At 45.7% G+C, this 18,041-nt stretch overlaps 2 protein-coding genes across 2 annotated transcripts in view; one reads left to right on the plus strand and one right to left on the minus strand.

The window, feature by feature from the left end:
• ep300b (EP300 lysine acetyltransferase b) overlaps positions 1-4,507 on the plus strand; it is a 30,614-nt gene extending 26,107 nt beyond the window's left edge. The window contains exon 30 of the mRNA XM_029507517.1: positions 558-4,507. Coding sequence (XP_029363377.1) covers positions 558-3,908 — 3,351 coding nt within the window. The 3' untranslated portion in view covers positions 3,909-4,507. The remainder of the gene's footprint in view (positions 1-557) is intronic.
• Positions 4,508-8,444: 3,937 nt separating this feature from the next.
• Positions 8,445-13,934, minus strand: cbx7a (chromobox homolog 7a). Its single transcript, XM_029508431.1, has 6 exons — positions 13,607-13,934; positions 12,384-12,427; positions 12,170-12,235; positions 11,973-12,039; positions 10,137-10,446; positions 8,445-10,049 (listed from the first exon to the last, which is right to left on the minus strand). Exons 1-6 carry the CDS (start codon positions 13,673-13,675, stop codon positions 9,487-9,489), a joined length of 1,119 nt encoding a protein of 372 aa, XP_029364291.1. The 5' UTR covers positions 13,676-13,934; the 3' UTR covers positions 8,445-9,486.
• Positions 13,935-18,041: the final 4,107 nt, after the last annotated feature.

An 18,041-nucleotide genomic window follows, 5' to 3' on the forward strand; every position in this document is an offset into this window, starting at 1 on the left:
TTTGAACCTGAGAAAAATTATCCATCATTGGCCAACAGAGTTGTGGGCCCAGATAAAAATTTCTTTTCTTGATAATTTATCTGTAACTTGAAGAAATCCATAATTTAGAGAACAAATCAGTTGTTTCGTGCTTTGTTTTTCCTCTTTAAATAAGGTGAGACTGCCCAGTATTTAAAATGGGGAATCCCCTTGTATTGCAACCCGTCATGGCAACTCCACTGTAGCACTTGTTGACCATACTCCACATTTCTAGTTGCATTGCCTAGAAATAAATAAACTGATTGTGCAGCCAGTCTCTGAAGTGATTTACAGAGGTTCCGTAGATGTCTGCTCTTATTTTATAATTTCAGTGAAAGATTCATGCAGAAAGAATGGCAAAGGCTCACTACTAAGTTTGTAAGCCTAACAGTTTGAGACAGGACTTGGTTTTATGACTGCAAAAATCTCAATATTTTAGTTTCCCATTCACATATATGAATGAATCAAATCCTTGCATTCATACTTGTTTGGGGTTTTTTTTCCTCTCTCTCACCTGTAATTTTCCCCTCCATTTCCAGGACTATGACTTGTGCATTACCTGCTACAACACTAAAGGTCATGAACACAAGATGGATAAGTTGGGGCTCGGCCTAGATGACGACAGCAACAATCAGTCGGCAGCAGCCACCCAGAGCCCTGGAGATTCCCGTCGTCTAAGCATCCAGCGCTGCATCCAGTCACTGGTCCATGCATGCCAGTGCCGCAACGCCAACTGCTCTCTGCCATCATGCCAGAAGATGAAGCGTGTTGTTCAGCACACAAAAGGCTGCAAGCGCAAGACAAATGGTGGCTGTCCCATTTGCAAGCAGCTCATTGCTCTGTGTTGCTACCATGCCAAACACTGTCAGGAGAATAAATGTCCCGTCCCATTCTGTTTGAACATCAAGCAAAAGCTCCGACAGCAGCAGCTGCAGCATAGGCTCCAACAGGCTCAGATGTTAAGAAGAAGAATGGCCAGCATGCAGAGGGTGGGGCAGCCGGCTGGAGGGCCACCGGGTGGACCTGTGGTAGGACTTCCATCACCAGGGAACAACAGTACCACAGCACCCAGTACACCAACATCTGGAGGAACCCAACCCCCAACGCCTCAGACCCCAACTCAATCTATGCCTCCAGTCCAGCAGCAAGGAATTGGGCCAGGCCCCGGGGTCCAGCAGCAACAGCAGCCAGGTGGGATGCCCTCACAAAGCAGCATGCCCACTCAGCACACCCTTCATCACCAGTTTCAGCAGATGACAGGTGGAGGAGGTGGGGCTGGGGGGATGATGAGTTCACCACAACATCAGCAGCAGATGGTTCCTCAGGTCCAGCAGCAGCAGGGTGGACCAGGGACCAACCCTCAACAGCTCCAACAGCACTCAACAAATTTGCCTCCATATGCCAGCAGACCCCCGGGTTCCTCCCCAATCCACCAATCCCAGGGCAAACCGGTGCTTGGCTCTGCAACACCCCCACAGCAGCAGCCTGGTGGACCTGTGATGGCTACAACTGTTGGTGGCCAGCAACCTCCAAGCCAGACTCAAGTTCAGCCTTCCCTCCCACAGCCACAACAGCAGCCCCCCTCTGGTCCTCCGCCAGCAGCAGTAGAAATTGCCATGAAGATCCAACAGGTGGCAGATGCCCAGAGGAAGATGGCTCTGCAAAGATCAACAGGCCTAATGCCTCCTCACTCACACCATCAACCGGGTCAAGGTCAACAGATAGGTATTGGACACCCAGGGACCGTAGGGATGGTTGGACCCCAGGGAATGCCACCACAGACGGCAGCAGTGGCTGCTGCTCGGGCCCACATGGATCAACAACAAGGAGCTCCTCCAGGGATGATGGTTGGTACTGGGGGGGGACCCATGCAGCAACCCCCTCAGCAGGGTAACCTGACCCAGAGCCAGCTCCCCCCTCAGGTGCAGCTACAACAGCAGAGGATGGGTGCGCCACTTCAAAACCCTCAACAGCAGCAACAGCAATGGGCAAACCAAGGGATGCCACCCCAGCAGAGACAAGCTATGATAAACCAAATGGGCCATCCAGCCATGATGGCAGCGCAACAGCAACAACAACAACAACAACAACAACAGCAGCAGCAAATGCAACAACAGCAACAGCAGCACCAACAAGCTCAGAGCCATGCTGCCTTGATAAAAATGGCACAGCAACAGCAAGGTGCTAGTGGGGGGGTTCAAGGGACAGCTGTCCTTGCAGGCGTCCCAGGGGCTGGTGCTGCTGGTGGGAACATCCCTCAGGGAGCTCTTCAGGACCTATTACGGACTCTTCGCTCACCTAGCTCACCACTCCAGCAGCAGCAGGTCCTCAACATCTTGCGGTCTAATCCACAGCTCATGGCTGCTTTTATTAAACAGAGGGCCTCAAAATATAAGGGTGTGCAGGGGGCCCCTGGTGGACCAGGAGGTCCTGGTCCAACTGGAGGTCCTGTTGGGAATGTCATGGCAGGAGGGGGCCCACAGGTGAACATGAATGCTGCTGGTGCTGGCCAGCCAGGTATGCACATGGGAGGTCAGGGAGGGACAAATGTCAACATGGCCACTATGGCTCAACTGCAGCAGGTACAGCAGCAGCAGCAGCAGCAGCAACAACAACAACAGCTGCAGCAGCAGCAGCAGTTACAGCAGCAGCAGAGGCCAATACTCAGTGGTTTGCAGCAGCAGCAAGTGGCAGCACTCCAGCAGCAGCAAGGGGGAGGAAGGGCCATGCAGGGCCAGGGGCCACAGATGGGAAATCTTAATACCACCCAGTTTAGAGAGATGCTGATGAGACGGCATCTCCAGCAGCAGCAGCAGCAGCAGCAGCAGCAACAACAACAACAACAGCAGCAACAACAACAGCAGCAGCAGCAGCAGCAGCAACAACAGCAACAACAACAACAGCAACAGCAGCAACAACAACAACAACAGCAGCAGCAACAACAACAACAACAACAGCAGCAGCAGCAGCAGCAACAACAACAGCAGCAGCAAATGGGAGTAAATCACAGTCAGTTCCAGCAGCCACAGGCACCGCAGGGGCAGAGCTACATGGGACAGCCTGGGATGCAGCCTACAGTGGGACAGGGCCCACCTGGATGCCCCCCTCTTGGCCCTCAGCAGCCTGGTGGTCCCCCAGGACAACAGGGGCAAAGTTACACAGGCTCAGTGACCCAGCAGCAGGCCACCGCTGCACTCCAACATCGGCTCCAGCACCAGCACCACCTGCAGATGCAGCAGCAGAACGCCATGGCTGGCCTGCCGGGGGCTGATGCAGGGCCAGGTGGAGGGGGTGTAGGAGGTCCTCAGCCACCACCTCAAGGCCCTCAGCCCACTCAGAGCGGCCCCCCACCTTCATCTTCTCAGGCCCTGCTCCAACAGGCCTTTCATCAGAGGTTACTTCAGCAGCAGCATCTGGGCCCTGGGGGGTCACCAGCACAGCACAGCAATCCCATGAGTCCTCAGCAGCCGCAGCAAATGGCCCAGTCACCACACCCACACCTGCAGGGCCAGCCACTGCCCACATCCCTGGCAAATCAGGTGCGATCCCCGCAGCCTTCTCCCAGACCACAGTCCCAGCCGCCACACTCCAGCCCATCCCCGCGCATGCAGCCCCAGCCCTCCCCACATCACATCTCCCCCCAGATGCAAACAGGTTCCCCCCACCCAGGCCATCTGAACCAGCACCACCCAGGTATGGTGGTCCCTCCACAACAACAGCAACAGCCAACAGCCCAGCAGCAGCAACAGAACTCTATGGAGCAGTTTGGGTCAGACCAGAGCACCATGTTATCTCAGCTGAGTGGCATGGCTGGTCTCCACGGGCCAGGGGGCAACGGTCAGGACCCGCTGGGCCAGAATATGAATCACAACCCTTTAGACATCATGTAGGAACTTAACGTGTCAAGTTGAGCTGAAACGCTCCGTGATTCTGCACAAACTGCACTCACCCAGGACAGTGTTATTGTTATTACTTAGCCTTTCTTTTTTTATACTATTATTAAATGTTATTTAAAATGTTTTCAATAAAGACGCATTGAACTGAACTTCCTATGGGAGATGAACAATAAATCAAGCAGTTGTTAAATAAATTAGAATAAATGAATTGTAAGTTATTGCTGTTAATATATTTTTTTGCCAACTGTGGACAAAGGGGGATGGTTTCATAGCAGCCTCCTCACCTCCACCTCTTGCAGAATAGAAGAGTGGTGATATTTTCAGGGGTTTGGGGTAAATAGGAGTACTTGCCTTTTTTAAGAAATGTTTTTAAGGTTTTAAACATGGTCAAGAATTAAAGAGGAAATGATTTAATGCAAAGAACTTTTTTTAAGCATTTTTTGGTTTCCCATCATTCAGTCTTTCTGTTTTGCAGAGTGATGTGGAGTATTATTATTATTATTATTATTATTATTATTATTAATGTAAATCCAAACATGATGCATATCCTCCTTTTTAAATGTTTGGGTTTGCTTTATTTATTTTCCCTGAGGGGGTGGGTTGGGGTTGGGGGTGGGGGTGTTAAGTACCCTGAGACTGCTACAATTCGTATAGAAATATATTTTTGTTATTGACTGTTAAGGGGGCAGGGGGGTATTAGTCGATATTTCATTTCGCTGTAAATGTCTTTAGTTGGGTCTGTCCAGGTGGGACTAATGAAATGTCAGTGTTTTATTGCAATGGTTGAGGGTCTGCTGTGAGTCCAAGATGTTGAATGGACATATTGCGACATCTCAGCTTCTGTGTCGGACATCAGTCATGCTGGAAGGGACTCCTCCCTGGCAAAAATGCAAGCCCTCTCCCTCGAATGTGTGTGCACTCCTTCCTTTAAAGACACTTAATATGGAGCAGTGGAGGCTTGGGGAGGGGGGGTGCATACCTGTGTGCCTGTAACATTTTGAGTACATGGGCTGGGATGTGAAAAAATGGGTGGGGTGGGCTCCTTTTAGTGTTTTTAGGATTCTACTGTTTGGAGTAAATAGAAGATTTTGATCCAAATGAACTGTGTTGCACAGAAATGAGGAGAAAGGAGATAGGAGCAGTCGGTCTCCATCTCTTTCTTCCTCGTCCCCTTTGCTGCTTCCCTTGGACTTTAATTCCCTCCTTCTCCGTCGGGGGAAGTTGATCTCCCTCCCCACCACCTCCATCTTTATCTTTCTGCTAAGAACTTTGGGAGTTTAATTTAATATTTTTTACTGTACAAAGGAAACACAAACTGTGGACTCAAATACTGTTTTTTATAATAAAATGAAAATTACCAATAGTGGAGTCCTGCACATGAGTGTTTGTTAGAAATTTGTCTGACAAATATGAAATGACAAATTTCTGGTACATCTAAATTTGAAAAATTAACCATGGTGACCTACACAGGTCACACATAAAGAGTTTGGTCTAGACCTGCTCTATATGTAAAGTGCCTTCATGTATCTATGATTTGGATGCTATATAAATAAATCTGATTTGATTTGAGGTCGACTCCAGAGGCTCAGGCTGCTGCACAGTCAGATCACTGCACAAGTTCACTTTGATGATTGATGATTTCTACAGTAAGCTAACAGGGTGGGGACTGTTAAGGTTAGAGAATGGCATATTTAGATCAGGAGAATCACTTTCCCATGTTTTCCAGGTGTCTCACTCTGGGATCAAAACAACCGAACAGAGGAGCTTTTGCAGCATAGTTGCATTTTCATAGACACTTTTTTTTTTTTTTCGTTCTCTACAATGTTGATGCTTTTACTCTCAGTTAAGAGCAAATGGAGACAAATTTGTAATGCAATTGAAAATTAAATCACAAAGGCTTTTGTTAGAAACAAAATCTACACTTATTTATCCTGAAGCTGTTCTGTGTGGGCCTGTGTCCCAATGGCCAGAGTAGAACTGGTGGCTTTATGTGTCATCAGGGATTGACTCTTGTCCCTCTAGGACCCTGGACAAGTAGTAAAGATAAAATTCTACAGTAATCTGACCCTTAGCTTAGTGTAAATTTTATATTATTTATAACTTAAGTCATCTGAAGGATGACTCTTCTAGATCTATTGTATACAGTAACATTCAAATGTGAACCTGGAATATGATTTGAATATGGTTATGATTTTTTTTTTTTTTTTTTTACTGATTAGTCATATTAATTGTCTAATTACCTATCCAAATAGTTTCTTCATCCCTATAGTTTCTAGCTGATACTTTGTGTTGTCAAAAATGTCTGAAATCTTCATTTAACTTGCTGAAGGCTACAGATTCTCTTCTCACTTTATTCACATCACAAAGAGACCCAAAATCAGCACCTGAGCTTCACAACAGCAGATTTTTGGACATCAGTCTGAACTCGGAGGCCTTCAGCTGTGATGCGGCTCCTGATGACCACACAACTCACACAGTACCACCAGTGGATCCAGCTGTGTGCAAAATCTTGTGGTTTTCCCTTTTCCAGCTCAAACATAAGTCTGAATTCATAGGAATCCTGTTTTTATTTTGATAAATGATGGTTCTTGTTGACATCTACCTCCAATCCCACTGCTGCACATACTCAGCCTCTGATTCACACTATTAACTTTCATGGGATGGCGTCACTTCCAGTAATGTGTTGACTTTCCTGAGAAGAACTCACCCTCTAGTGGTGAAACATGGCAGTGTGACTTCAGATTCATTGCTCAGTGATGGGAAAGCATCACAGTGAGTGGCACCTTGTTGTACAGAGAAGGGGAGTGGCGTTAATTGTGACCACTGTGGTTTCAAAAGGCTAAAATAGAGGAAGAGTTCACATCCACACAGAGGCGTCCCTGTTAAACCTCTAACTGCTCAGATGTTCCCGTTTGCTGTAGTTCACTGGGCTCAACCTGGAAGTGACTGAAGTCCATCTGTGGTTATCAAGGCTCAGGTCAGTGAGGGCCCCACGACTCACACTGCGAGTCCAAAGGACTTTCTCCAGACCTGATCAATAAAACAGCTGAGATGTGGATGAGAGTGAGGCCAGAGAGCCATTCCTAGCTCCGCGCCATGCAGTGCTGGGCAGCAGTGAACTCAATGCAATTACATTAACACTTAAGCCATTTTTCAGAATTAGTTCAGATAATTTTAAGATGTGCATCATAATCTAACCGGTTAAATTACATTTAACCATTTTTGCGGCTTTAACTTCTGAACTAACAGTTTGGGGCCATAAACATAAGGAATTCATTCTTTCTTTCACTTTCCTGCTGTAACTGAGCCTTCGTTGAGGCTATGGGTGCTGTGCTAACATACCCCGGTCGTGCATCCATCAGGCAGACCACACCACACATGACCTTTGTGTAAAAGTCATAGACGGGTATTAATCTGTGCACACTGCTCCTGAACTTTAGCCTGAGGAACAATGACTGTGGCCACATTGTTTACTAAAAAAAAAACAAAAAAAAAAACGCAGGTCTTTCCCAAGAACAGGGAAGTTTTTCAGCTCTCTGGTTCAAGTTACGCCTTGTCAACAAGTGAGCCCTTCAGCCAGCTATCACAGGGACATTTCCAGTGAAATCATTTTATACAGAGTGACTTGAAATAAGAATCTTAGCGCAGCTTAGATGTTTAACTATTAGAAATTACTTGATTACTTGTAAATTGAATTCAAATTTAAGTTATTCAAGGGACTCTACATTATTTGCAAGTCTAGACCAAACTCTTGAGAGAATTTTTTAAAGGCACCAACAGAGCCCCCCATGAACAAACACTTGGTGACAGTGGGAAGAAAAAACTCCCTGAACGCAAAAACCTCAGACAGAACCAGCTCAGGGTGGACGGCCACAGTGACTGTTCTGAGAGTCAAACTGAGGGCTCTGATGGACACAGAGATGGAAGAACCTGCCTGAAGGTCTCCCGCCACCAATCAGGCCTTTATGGTAGAGCGGTGAGAGTAAACTACACCTTTATACCGCCAGCAGGTCGGCCTCAGTGACTGCTCTTCCACTCACACCATCATTGTGCTACTTCCTCCTGTTGTTTCTGTCTCTTGCTGGTTGAACCCTAACCCTTTAAAAAGGACCTTTTTTCTGCCACAGTCAGCCAAGTGTTTGTTTGTGGTGGGACTTGTTGGTTCTCTGTAAATAATACCATTGTAAATACAGTCTGGTCCTGCTTTAATTCTTAAGAGTGCCCTGAGATAACAAAATATACTTAGCATTCTTCTCGGAGTCAGTCATTGGAAGTGGGGACAACATTGTGTGGTTTAATAGGAGAAACACTGAGCTATTTACAGCCATCCACACACTGTTGTAGATGGGCTCTGCGTCAGCTTGATAACACTAACACTAACCCTTGTGCTGTGCTGGTGGCAGCAGAGTTTCTGCCTCAGGGTTCACAACTGAGAGACAGATTAAGCCCCAAAAAACTAAAAGAAGAACATTATATTATAACTAATTACTGCAGTGAGTACTTAGACATGCTCCAGGAGTCATTTGTTTTAATACATATTTATTGGAAATGCAATCAAAATAAAAATTCATTTTTAGAGAAGATGTTTGACAGATTATCTTTGCCAGGAAAGAGACTGATTCACACACATTTAGTGACATAAGTTAGTTCAGCTTATACATTTGACATGCAATAAATAATAGCTTACTACAGTGACCTAACGTATATTTGCGTTCACCTGTACATTACCCTACATTACACAGCGTTGACAGCGGCAGTGTAAACTGATATATCCTTTGAAACACAAAAAGGCTAGTGAAAAGAGCAGACTATCTACTGGTAATACAAAAATAGAACCATGTAGCATTTTATAGTTGTAAAGTAAAAAGACAGACAACAAACACAACTGTGTACTTCTTTTGGTGCATCCATCCTCCTTGAAATCCAGAGCTCCATCTAAGCAGCAGGCATTAATTCTCTTTCTTTGTTTTATGTCTTTTGTGACAGAAATAAACTTCTTCAAGAAAACACAGGACAGGGCTTTGTGCATGTGTGGCACAGACTGACAGGGCATGTGGTTATCTCTGCAAATACTGAAAAAAGGAGCAATATCTTTACAAAACAGTATTCGTAAGAAAAAGGAGCGGCTGAAACAGGCCCCAAGAACCGATCTGAGTGTGAGACCAACGTCTGGCTGGAAAGCACTGAGAACGACTGGAAAAAGTAGCTGCATGGAAGTAGTAGTGTGGACTGTAAGGTTTGCGGATTGCTTTCTCAGCATCTGCCTCCTGCTCTCAGTGAACACAGAAACCCCGGTGATGAAGCCTGCTACTGTGATCCATTTACCCTGCTGGACTGCAACAGATGATTTGAACACATTTTTAGGGACCTCGGACTTCCTATCATGTTAATAAATGAGCCACAATGATGAAATCACCACTCATTTTTCTATTCAAAGGCAATAATGTCTTCCTCGAACTCAGTAGGAAATGAGTGTAGTTTTGTAAACATGTGGAATTATCATACACTATTTACATGTAGAAAATGAGTGGCAAGTCTAATTATGGTTATTTCGATTTCTCTTTCTCTTCGTTCAATAGCCCTTAAAGAAGCCTTCAGCCACCATGGCTTCTTTAAAAGTCACCGTTAGTGAGTTGATTGTCACATCTGTCACAATCACCTTCCCAGGATGCTCTGCTGCGGTGTGAGTGGACTGACTGCCTGGTGTTGTCATGGTCATGGTCTGATTGTCGCCTCTCACTTCCTCATTCCTTGTCTCAGCAGTGGAGCAGGCGGCAGCGGCCGTCTCCCTGCTTCCCTGAATGGTCACTATCACTGAGGTTGCGTTGATTCTCTCTAATATGGGACATTCTGACCCTGATTCCAAACCTTCCTCATCCCTGTCCCAACCTGACCTGTCAGCTGCAGTAACCGTAGTAACCGCATCTCCTGGTCCAGCCACAGGCACTAAGGCACTGTCCTTTGATTGATCGTACACAGATGTTTGGTTCTGTCCTGTTTCAGATTTCTCTCCATCTGCTCCGTCAGTCCATGTGTCTGAACCTACTGCAGTCAGGTCAGCATCCACCTTCTCCTCTGCCTCCATCTCCAAGTCCTGTCGTTCCAGCAAGGGTGGAGAGCTGCACTCTGACTGGCCTTAGAGAAAAAGAAGGGCAATGTTTGTTTATTTTTGGAGGTCAAAGATCTTGACTGAGCCACCGGTTTTCTAAGTGACGAACTAACCGTATAAACTGCCTTCATGTCTCTCCTTGGTGGTGCTCTCAGACTCCTGCTTCTCCTCTTCACTGACGCTGTTCCAGTCCTCCTCCATGGGCACATCCTTCTTCCTCAGAGGACGGATGGGTTTGTTTGGAGGACCGACTGGCCCCCGTTTTGCCACCCTCTGCTTGCTCTTCCTCCTGACGGAGCGATGGTACATGCTGCCCTGCTCACCCTGGTCCACATCCGTGCTCATGGAGCGGGTGAGGGAGAGACGCAGCCGGGGTTTCTCTGCAACCTTGTGGGCACTGCGGAGGTCCATGGCAAAGATGTTCTGTGATGGGTTAGCAGACAAATCAATAAGCAACAGCTACACGGAGTTTTCAAGAGTGTTGTTTTGAAAGGGGCACTTACGGGATATGTAGCCTTCTAGAATATGTTGTGTAATGTTGATGCTGTCTGTGTTTTTGCTAGCGTCAATAAATACAATGGAAAGAACACAACAAACAACAAACTGGTTTTAACACACTTGATGATGTTGTCAATAAAACTGTTCAAAAGACACAGTGAGTTAATTCGCTCTGAGTTGTGAGACTACTTCAGCATGCCAACGTGCTCACAGTGATGATACTAACATTTTAATGTTTCAGTTATTATATTTCCTTGTTTAAAATGTAAACATGCTGATGTCTGCTAATTAGCTAACTAGAAAGTGTTTGTTTAAAAACAGAATTAGCATTAAATGTGTAATGTGGCTAATAAATTAGTGAGCCTTAATTGTTAGCAGGACCAGATTCATCTAATTAATTTTGAAACAATCCCACTGTCCCCTTGGTGTGAATTCTCAGTAATACTCAGTAACAGGACAACAAACTATTTACTCCTGTTGGACAAACGCTTGCTGAAATAAGTACAAAACTCTTTCTGGGAAAACAATGTTTGCAAACCATGCTTAAAGCTCTACATGTCTTCAATGGGAACTGAAGGGTTTGGAACTTCGAGCCACAAACAGCGTAAGTAAATGAGAAGATGCCAGAGAAGCCAGCTGGTTTTGGTCTTTGTGTCCAATTTGTTGACAATGACAAAAATGAATAAAATTCTCATCTCTGCGTTCAACTGTGTATGAACTTGGTTGACTTAAGGAGCTCCAAGTACAGAGCAACAGTGGCAATAACAGAGCCAGTGACACAACAGGATCAAGTTTCCTTTAGGGTTCCACAGGCCATCACAAATTAAAGGGCCAATGTATTTTACACGTGAGGCCCAGAGAACTAATGAACCTGTGAAGACAGTTGTATAATATCTTCAGCGGCTCTGAAAAGAGACACAAGACACACAAAAATATCCCAATGATGTCATAGTGATTTCATCAGGCTATTTCTGCTTGTGCTTGCAACAGAGACATTTTTATTAAGGATCCTGTGTTACAGGCTGGACATGTGGAGTACGGAGAAAGTGGGCATTTGGCAGACAAGGAAAGTCTGACAAACCATTACATTTGAGTTGCATTATGGGAAATGTAAGAGCCATTGTTTTACTGGGTTTGACCCATTCTGAAGAGTCAAAGTCAAGATATCTTGGTATCTGGTGCTTCTGTTTTATTTTTTTCTTTTTAATGTGTCTCAAGTGAGTCCCTCCAGCCCAATCAATGCACAATACTAAACTGGTGGAGAAGCCCTTCCATGTATCACACTATATTTAATCCATTTTCATTTTTTGAATCGTTCCACTCAAAGGACAGCTATCATGGGGTGTCCAAATTGGCTCCTTTAAACATATATGTTCCCACCAGCAGCCATTGTTAATGAAGGAAGCTATAACAGAGGTTTAAGAGGGGAGAAGAAAAGTAAGTATCTCTACCCGCAGGACGAGCCTCCTGGGTCTGAGTCCTTTCCTGCGGTACGCCAAAGCTCTGATCTTCTCTTGACTGGAGAGAGGACAGCAGGGACGGGAGAGGACAGAGGCAAAGTGAAAAAATGAAACAGAATGTGAACAAGAGAATAAAAACAAACCATAAAGTGTTTAGAAGCATGAACAAGCTTTTCATTTTGACTTACTTTTCTTCGTAGGCCAGGACCAGGCGTGGGTCCAGAATATTGTCCTCTGGTTCCCAAGTGCTGTATCTGCCAACACAGACACATTCAAATATATATGTGTATATCCAAGTTCGCAGGAAGTGGAGCCCAGGGATCAAGAAACACATGATGAAAAAGCTACTGATTATGTATTGAAGGGATGAGGTCATTGGATGATGACTCAAAGCTTACTCACTTTGGGGGCCATCCCTGCCATTTCAAGAGATACTCCACATTGCCCTGAGGAGAGGCAGAGAGAGAGAGAGGGGGGGGGGGAGTCAGAGAAGATGCAGCACCGGGTCGGTCAAATTCACGCAACCAGCAGTTCAGAGCTGCCGTGAAGTGATACAGAAACAAGCTGCTGAATCTGCTGGGGGAGAGAAAAGGATGACGGTCCCTTTAAAGTGTGGAATGAATGAGGAGGGAGGGTCATGGACATTTTTCTGTCTTTCAAACGGTGTTTTTCCTCGAGGATGACGTCAATGACAGCGGGGTTGGGTGGCCTCCAAACAGCAGCCCACTGTCTCTCTCGCATCGCGCTGACGTGACCGCACATGGCTACACGCGCCGGTCTCAACAATGCCCGGGCTCTTTCTAGAACATTACACCGGCGGATCGGATAGGTGGGGCTACGGGAACATGTAAACAACGTGGTGTTGCGCAACGACCAGGTCTCACCTCCCAGCGAACCATAAACAATGACCATTGCATGTCATCATGTGTGCATAACAACTGCCTGTACACCCCCGAAGCGCATAGTGCGCACGAAGAGGGAAACGGCATCCAAACACACCAGCCGGACGTGTAGTTTAACTGTTGAAATGCCTTACTTAAACTTTACAGTACTACAGCGAAACGGTGTCGCACACACTTTATTTTCACAATATTTATTCCACTACTGGCGCACATGCTGCATTAGGATACTACCCACATTGACCCCTCCGCTGCGGGGTTACTGTTGATGAGAAGTCACAACCCCACCTCCATTGTGAATCAATGGGCCACCATCGGGCAGCAGGAGCTGACATTACGCAGCAGTTTCCCCCTGATCCGCTCCGCTCACTGGCGTAACCTGAATAAAGTGCGCAGCTTCCCTCACACCGTCCGTACACACCCCCTTTCACATTTTACTACAGCTGCGTAGGCTCCTCCAAAACACGTTAATGCTGCAGCAGCTCGGCCGCTGCACAGGAAGGCTACAGGATGCGAGTCGGGTTGAGAAACAACGTTACGCTTTGACGCAGTTTACAGAAAGAACACACGAGTACAAACATCTATATTGCGTAAAGTACGGGAAAACCGCGTAGCCTAGTTTTTGTTGTGCATGAGGACGGAGGACGGTGTCGCTCCGCGGGGACAACAGCGACAGAGAAATAAGTTACATAAGTTGTGTGAAGTGTGCAGGTGAAGTCCTCTCACCTTTCTGACTCTCTTCTTAGTGATAGACTCAACTGCAAACACTTGGTCTCCTATGGATGACAGCTCCATCGCGGCGCGCTGCTCCGCACGCTCCAAACAGGACGCAAACTGAGAGACGGCTGTTTGTGTGGAGGCGCACAAGTGAAACGGGGCAGAGAGGAGGGAAAAGCCAGCCAAAGTGCCGCCCGCTGCCGGACTCAGCTCCGGGTTTGCTCTCAGAGCCGCCGATCTTCCCTCGCATCAAACTCCTGCCGCCTGCCTCCCTCACTTTTTAAAATCTGCGACACATCAACACAGGACAACGCGCTGCTTTAAGCCGGGCGCGCCCCCTTTCCATTGCGTAGGACCGAGCCCCCAGTGTGCGTGCCTGCGCGCGCGAGCACGAGCACGCAAATTAGAGCAGAGTGCAGAAGAGGGCCAGAGGAGGGGGAGGAGGGGGGAGGAGGGGGGAGGAGAAAACCACAAGGTTATTATGAAACTAAAGTTTGGAAAGGCGGAGAAACCAGTGCTGCATTTTAGGCGATCTTGGTAATGGTTCTGTGTTGAGATGAGTTTTCTTACAAAATAAAATTGAACAAACGCGTGAAATCGCGTGTCAACGCAGTGGACTCATATTTCTAATATGGCTACATTTTACGTCAGTTTTTCTTTATAAGGTGTCAAATGACGTGACTTAACTGGTTGGATCTTTTATTCTATTTATTTTATTCCTTTTGAGTTTCACAGCTAAAACTTTTCCACACCGACTCACACTGTTGTAGCGATTTGCTTATTTGTATTCGGGTGGAGCAGATGAGGAGACCAGTCCTGTTTTTGGCTGACAGTAAATCTAAAGCTGGAAACAATTAGCTTAGCTTAGCATAGAGCCGACCTTAAGTTAACAATATGCGCCCATTTTACGGGGTTATTATTTTAAGAATTCTTGTGCTGACTAAACAAGAATTGGTGAGATTTAAGATATAGCTTTTCAAATTATGTTGCCTTGAGCCAGATAAAGGACGTTTCTCCAGTTTGGGTCTATCTGGCATCTGATTAAATTGCTGCCAAAAAAGTGAGTAAGTCTATTTTCCCAAATATTGAGAAAAAAAAAGTCCAGCTATGTATTCAAAATATGGCAACTGTGATTAAAGTAACGCTCTTCTATAATGAGGCTGAGCACTTAAATCACTGAACTCGGCCCGACTGTGAAACAGATTATGAACTGATGTATTTTTATGTAACAGTAAAGGAAGGAAAGATCTGAAGCTGTATTGGAAATGAAAGCCTTGCTTCACTCACTGGTGGAAATGTCCACCCCTCCAGCCGTGTTTGATCCAAATATGGAACTAAACGGCAAAACACTGACTGAAAGTCTTAATTTTACATCCCGAATGCTAAGCAACCCAACTGCAGTGAGGAGCATTGGAAATCAGAGTGCTACACAGATAAAGATCTCAGGGATGATAATAACTGCTGATACGTTGCAGCCAGAACTTATTTTTACATGGAGCAGATTCTTAAAATGTCAGTTCAGTGGTGTGATCACAGCCGCTGATCACACGCACACATCTAACTTTACACCTAAACACATCCAGCCCCAAGGTAAGAACAGCTCACAAGAGCAAAGACTATTGTGCAAAAAAGCCTAGAGCCAAATTCCTATTATCTTTCACTGAGACTGCTGTGGCTTGGTTTACAGTAAAACTCTCTATAGCCACATACACTCTTGCACACGCACGGTGAACAGTCCACGATCTCGCTGCACCTGGAACACTTGCATCACTTATGGGCATTGGGTGTCATAGCAACTGTTTCTACAGCGACTACTGAAAAGCTGGATGATGACGATTATGATGATGAGATGGCATGAAGAGTTGATGATCAGAGATGATGAGGGATCAATGCCAAGTGACCTACCTATGACCTTTAACCTCCCAGTTTTGAGATCATATAAAGAGTCCAACCAGAAATTCCTCTGATGAGGATATTAGTTACTCCAACTCATCTCAGCAACATAGTGAACTGTCCTGGTGAGGTTACATTCAAATTGATATGAAACTAATTATTATTTTACTATTATGTCAACCTCATTTTCTTCAATAATCAATAGTTGTCAGGGTCATAAAATTCACATTTACATTTACCAAATGTTATTAATGTCATAAATTGTCATTTTTCTGATTAAAAAATTACTTTTAACAACAAAAACATTGTGTTTATTTAATTTCTCTTTTCACATTCAGTTAAATCATCAGGCATTCCTATTGTGAGTCGATATTCCTTAAATAAAGACCTTGTTGCATCTGTGGTGAGATATTCAATAGTCTATTCAGCTCGCTGATGTTTGCATCTCTTAAAGGGGCACCAGTGATTCTGCATGCTCAAAGGTATCAGCTGCGAAAATGGGCTGGGATTGTTTTCACTGTGTGTGTGACAGCAACCCTTTCTGTAACTTTCCAATATAAACTAAGCGACTTTGACACTCACTTCAGGCCACAGCTAGCAAGCTTAGCGGGGATGAGAGCAGAGCAGGGATTGAACTTTTCTCTCCCGCTCTCTTTATTCATCCTTGGCACAACTATTTTTGTCCCTCTTTTTGTAAACAAGTGATTTCACAATTGTGAATGTCGTACAGGACAGACAGAAATGTGCACCTTTGTCCTCATATTTACACAATATAGTGCGCCCCCCTCCCCTCCAGTGATTACTAGCTTTCCATGCTGCATTGTCAAGTGTGGCTACCATCCAAAGTGATCTTAAAATACACCATTCAAACTAGTCCTGATGAAGCATACCCCAGCCCTTATTCCTCAGTATTCAGCACAATGCAGAAATGATAAATACTACATTACCCACGATGCAGCTGGATAATTAAAGCCACTATCTGCCCTGGGTGCTGCACGTGCACACCTTTAAGGTCCCCACTTGCAGTTTGTGATGCAGGCTCTGTGGTTTTCCAAACCAGATAACCCCTGCGACATCACTGAAAGTTTTCACCTCTCCCTCCAGGGCTCCGTTTCCACATAGGCTGAGCAGTATTTACCATCTGTAGTTGTTATTAAGATAAGATAAGATAAGATAAGATAGACTTTATTAATCCCTTGGGAGGTCTCCGTCAGGGAAATTTTATGGTGCTGCTTGAGCCATATTATCTTACTCTGAGTCATGGAAGTCACTGTGATTTGAGGTTGTCGCGTGTGAATGACAGTGACCCTGCACGATCATCTGCGCTCAACACGTATGGCGACCTCATGGCGCTACATTAATCCTTTATGGTAAGCTGCCATAAAGTGAGGTATTACGGTATCCAAACTGGAGTACGGGACGAAGGCAGCGCTTTTCCCGTAAGGAGGGGGGGTTATCGCTGCAATTCAGGAAAGAAGCACGGCCGTCACATGACTCGTTATCTGCCCGGATACTAGCGCACTGTAGCGGGGCTGGGAGCTGAGGACCGAACGGCAAAAACAACACGGCAGGACGGATCACAGCGCTCACTCCCACCCACATGCTATGACTCACGCATGACTCACCAAAACGTGCCGGTAAGCACATCACCGCCACTTCACTGGAATATCACCAGAGGAGGGAAGCATTAGGGCAACTTTCAGCCCTATACCGGGAAACCATACGTTTCTGGTTTACTTCCCTTTCATCCCCGGGGCTTGTGCTTCGCTGGGAGGAGGGGAGCGGCGGGAGGAGAAAGAAAAACACGCAGAGAGAGCCAGCGGTGGAAGTTACAGCGGCATGCAGGCTCACTATCTGACCACATTTATGATCACTACACAGCAGCACTGCTGGCTGGACAGTGAGTACAGTCAGGTGTTTGTCATTTCCACTGATCTGACAGCAGCTGTAGGGATTATGTTGTTTACAATAAAATACATTTGCTATAAATAGATATAATTAGAAATCAAATAAACTCGAGAAAAAAAAAAGGTATGCGCATGGAGCTCACCGCTTCAATGACTATAATGCAATACCATAATAAATGAAAAAAAAAAAACAAACAAAAAAACAACAACATTCAAATTCAGCGGATAGTCAGCACATCTCCCAGAGGAGGTAGGGCAAGCCCCAGGTCTTCCCCTCCAGGTCCAAAGTTCATGTGTCGACAATAGAAAGTCATGCCATCACTCAGCTCAAGCCAGTTACGCGAGCTACACCCTGGGGTGGGGTGTGTGTGTGTGTGTGTGTGTGTGTGTGTGTGTGTGCGTGTGTGTGTGTGGGTGTGTGTGTGTGTGTGTGTGTGTGTGTGTGTGTGTGTGTGTGTGTGTGTACATTTTTATAAGGAAACTAATTTGTGCCACATTTTCTTACCAATGTGATTCAAACTAATATTTTTGGACTAAGTTCCTCCTTATGATAACTGCATCTAATGGTTTGCTATATCCTATTACTGTCGAGTTTGTGGTCATTGCACACACGAAAAATATCAACCATTTATGTTTCCCAGACA

This window comes from Echeneis naucrates, chromosome 8, assembly GCF_900963305.1.
Source record: "Echeneis naucrates chromosome 8, fEcheNa1.1, whole genome shotgun sequence".
Classification (NCBI taxonomy): domain Eukaryota; kingdom Metazoa; phylum Chordata; class Actinopteri; order Carangiformes; family Echeneidae; genus Echeneis; species Echeneis naucrates.

Coding starts and splice junctions, on each gene's coding strand:
- cbx7a (XM_029508431.1), bottom strand. CDS start 13,675: ATGGAGCTGTCATCCATAGGAGACCAAGTGTTTGCAGTTGAGTCTATC. Junction 12,040..12,169: donor GTCCTGGCCTACGAAGAAAA/GTAAGTCAAAAT, acceptor TCCTCTCTCCAG/TCAAGAGAAGATCAGAGCTT. Junction 10,447..11,972: donor CCAGGAGGCTCGTCCTGCGG/GTAGAGATACTT, acceptor AACCCATCACAG/AACATCTTTGCCATGGACCT.